General features: G+C 48.8%; 1 protein-coding gene across 1 annotated transcript; it reads right to left on the bottom strand.

Moving 5' to 3' along the window:
• Positions 1 to 480: 480 nt before the first annotated feature.
• On the bottom strand, positions 481 to 879 carry LOC141041251 (uncharacterized). The gene has a single exon (XM_073507375.1). The coding sequence runs from the start codon at positions 877 to 879 to the stop codon at positions 481 to 483; it is 399 nt and encodes a 132-aa protein (XP_073363476.1).
• Between the last annotated feature and the right edge of the window lie 1,781 nt (positions 880 to 2,660).

Genomic DNA, 2,660 nt, shown 5'->3' with positions numbered 1-2,660 from the left:
TGGCCCTTTACACATATACCCATGCATATGTAGTGGAGCTCCTTGCTTGTGAGTACTTTGGATGAGTACTCACGATTGCTTTTCTCCCTCTTTTTCCCTTTCTATACCTGGTTGTCGCAACCAGATGCTGGAGTCCAGGAGCTAGAGATCCCGAGGATGACTCTACGTGGAGTTCGGCTTCGAGGAGTAGTTAGGAGGTCCCAGGCAGGAGGACTTGCCTTTTCGATCGTTGTTACTTTTGTGCTAGCCTTCTTAAGGCAATCTTGTTTAACTTATGTCTGTACTCAGATATTGTTGCTTCCGCTGACTCGTCTATGATCGAGCACTTGCATTCGAGCCCTCGAGGCCCCTGGCTTGTATTATGATGCTTGTATGACTTTTTTTATGTTTTAGAGTTGTGTTGTGATATCTTCCCGTGAGTCCCTGATCTTGATCGTACATGTTTGCGTGCATGATTAGTGTACGGTCAAATCGGGGGCGTCACACGGGGGCATACCTCTTGTCGTAGTAGAGGTCGTCGGGGAGGAGGCGACGGCAACGCTCGATCTCATCGCGGCGCGCACGGCCGCTCATCGGCACCGGCGGGATCGGGACCCGGTCGGCGGAGAGGTGCCAATTGTTGGTGAGGTGGACGTCGCTCCACGGGACCCGCGTCCTCGTCTCCCAGTAGCGCCAGCATACGTCGGCGTTGAGGTACTGCCGGTCGCGCTCGCCGGCGGCCCTAGGGGCGATGGTGAAGGGCGCAGGCGCGGGGGCCCGACGGAAGGTGCGCGGCGGTGATGCGGGCTCCTCCTTCTTCACGGAGCCGCGGCGGCATCCCGAGGAGGAGACTGCCTCGCGGTCGTGCTTCCCCTTGCGGCCGTGGTTCCATAGCCCCATGGCTGCGGCCGGCCGGCGAGTTCGAGGAAGGGGAGTGACTAGGGTTTGGGGCGTGTCGGGTTTCGAGGGGGCAGAGAGGGGCCGGAGTGGGAAGTGTGGACGACAACCGGTCCACGGCTTCCCATTTAAGAAGGACGGCGACCGTTCGCTGGGCGGATGACAGGTGGGGCCACCCGCGCGTGTGCATTGATGTTGGCGGGTGGGAGGTAGGTGGCCGCCTGCCACGCGGCCCCGACGCGGACGTTCGACCCGTCCGTTCGCTGTCCGCCGCGACCCAAACCCGGCGCATGTTTGCGCTTGAAATGGTCGGCCCGGACACAAAACGGACCAGATAGGTCCAGGCCGTCACGCGCTGGACCGTCTAGTTTGTTCCTTTTACCTCAAACAGACCGGACAGGATGGGGTCGCGCGGTAAAGTTGGCCTTATACGTGCGCGGTAAAGTTGGCCTTATACGTGCGGACGACGGTGGGGCGGTTTGTGGATTCCTCATGAGTCTTCCAGAAAGAAAAACGATGGAGAAGGACGAACTGATCACACAACCGCCGAAGTTAAGCTGCGGACGGGTGCATGTACGGATGTACCTGGTCACATCACGCACACCCACGAACACTGCATGCAGGCCTAGCCACCGGCCCACGTGAACTGCATCCATCCACAATCATCGGCTGACAAACAGGATGGTTGACCGCTAACCAATTTGTGGTTGGATGATTAGAGGGATAGTGGTATCCCCAGCCTATCAGGGTTCAAGTCCTGATACTTGTATTATTTTTGTAGTGTATGCATGTATGTATGAGCGCTTGCGTTTGTACTGATGTTAAAAAAACAGGATGGTTGACCAGGAGATAAAATTGACTCAGAAAATGCAACGCGCACAGAAAACGTACCCAGCTCAATCCCCCACTAATTAACGTGTCCTATCTCGATTGGTCAGATGTTCACTGATAGAAAAAAGTCAAAAAAAACAAGGTAAATCAGACCTGGCTAGGTTTAGTATATTTAGAATGTACTTTTGTAGTACATTTATTCTAGTGCTCTACCATCGCTGAAAGACTAATTGAACAATTTTCACACACGTTTATAAGGTTGTATACTACATGTGTGTATAATTTCAAGATGATGTACATCATGGTGATAGCTACAGAAAGATGATAAAATCGTGATTTTAAAAATGGCGGACATTACAAAATGCACGAAATTGTCTTTTTTGTGTAGCTCTCATCATAATGTATTTTGTCATCAGACATTACACATATGTAAAAAAAGAACATCCATATGAATGTGTATGATTTTCTCCAGATGTTTTTTGAAACTTCAAAATGTAATATTCGATTTATTTACTTTTCAGAAAAATGAGCTCCATGGAGCTTGTCCTCCAAAATGTCCTACTCATATTTTTCTCTAGTTATAACATAGATGATAAATTGGTGATTTCTCATCCATATAATCTTCATCCTGCGAGGTATTATGAGTGACAATCCTTATCTTGGAATTGGCTAATATTTGCTGAACATGAAGTAATATATATCTAATATTCTAGTGAGATTTTTCTAGTGAATAGGCTCAACAGGACTAGTGAGCTTTTGCATTGTTATATTATACATGGTTTTCTCCTTCATAAACTTTGTCACACAAGAAAAATTATTCCTACCTCTGGCACTGGGGCGCTTTTCCCTTAATGGATTGTTTCATTAAATAAATTTCAAAATGTCCTAGAGACAGGTTTGTACCGTTTTGGAACCTTCCATGTGTTTTTTTCTTTTTCTGTGTATTTTTTCGT

The sequence above is a fragment of the Aegilops tauschii genome, chromosome 2 (assembly GCF_002575655.3).
Source record: "Aegilops tauschii subsp. strangulata cultivar AL8/78 chromosome 2, Aet v6.0, whole genome shotgun sequence".
NCBI classification, from domain to species: domain Eukaryota; kingdom Viridiplantae; phylum Streptophyta; class Magnoliopsida; order Poales; family Poaceae; genus Aegilops; species Aegilops tauschii.
The sequence above is the reverse complement of the archived record's forward strand: the minus strand, read 5'-3'. Positions and strand labels throughout refer to the sequence as shown.

Coding starts and splice junctions, on each gene's coding strand:
- LOC141041251 (XM_073507375.1), bottom strand. CDS start 879: ATGGGGCTATGGAACCACGGCCGCAAGGGGAAGCACGACCGCGAGGCA.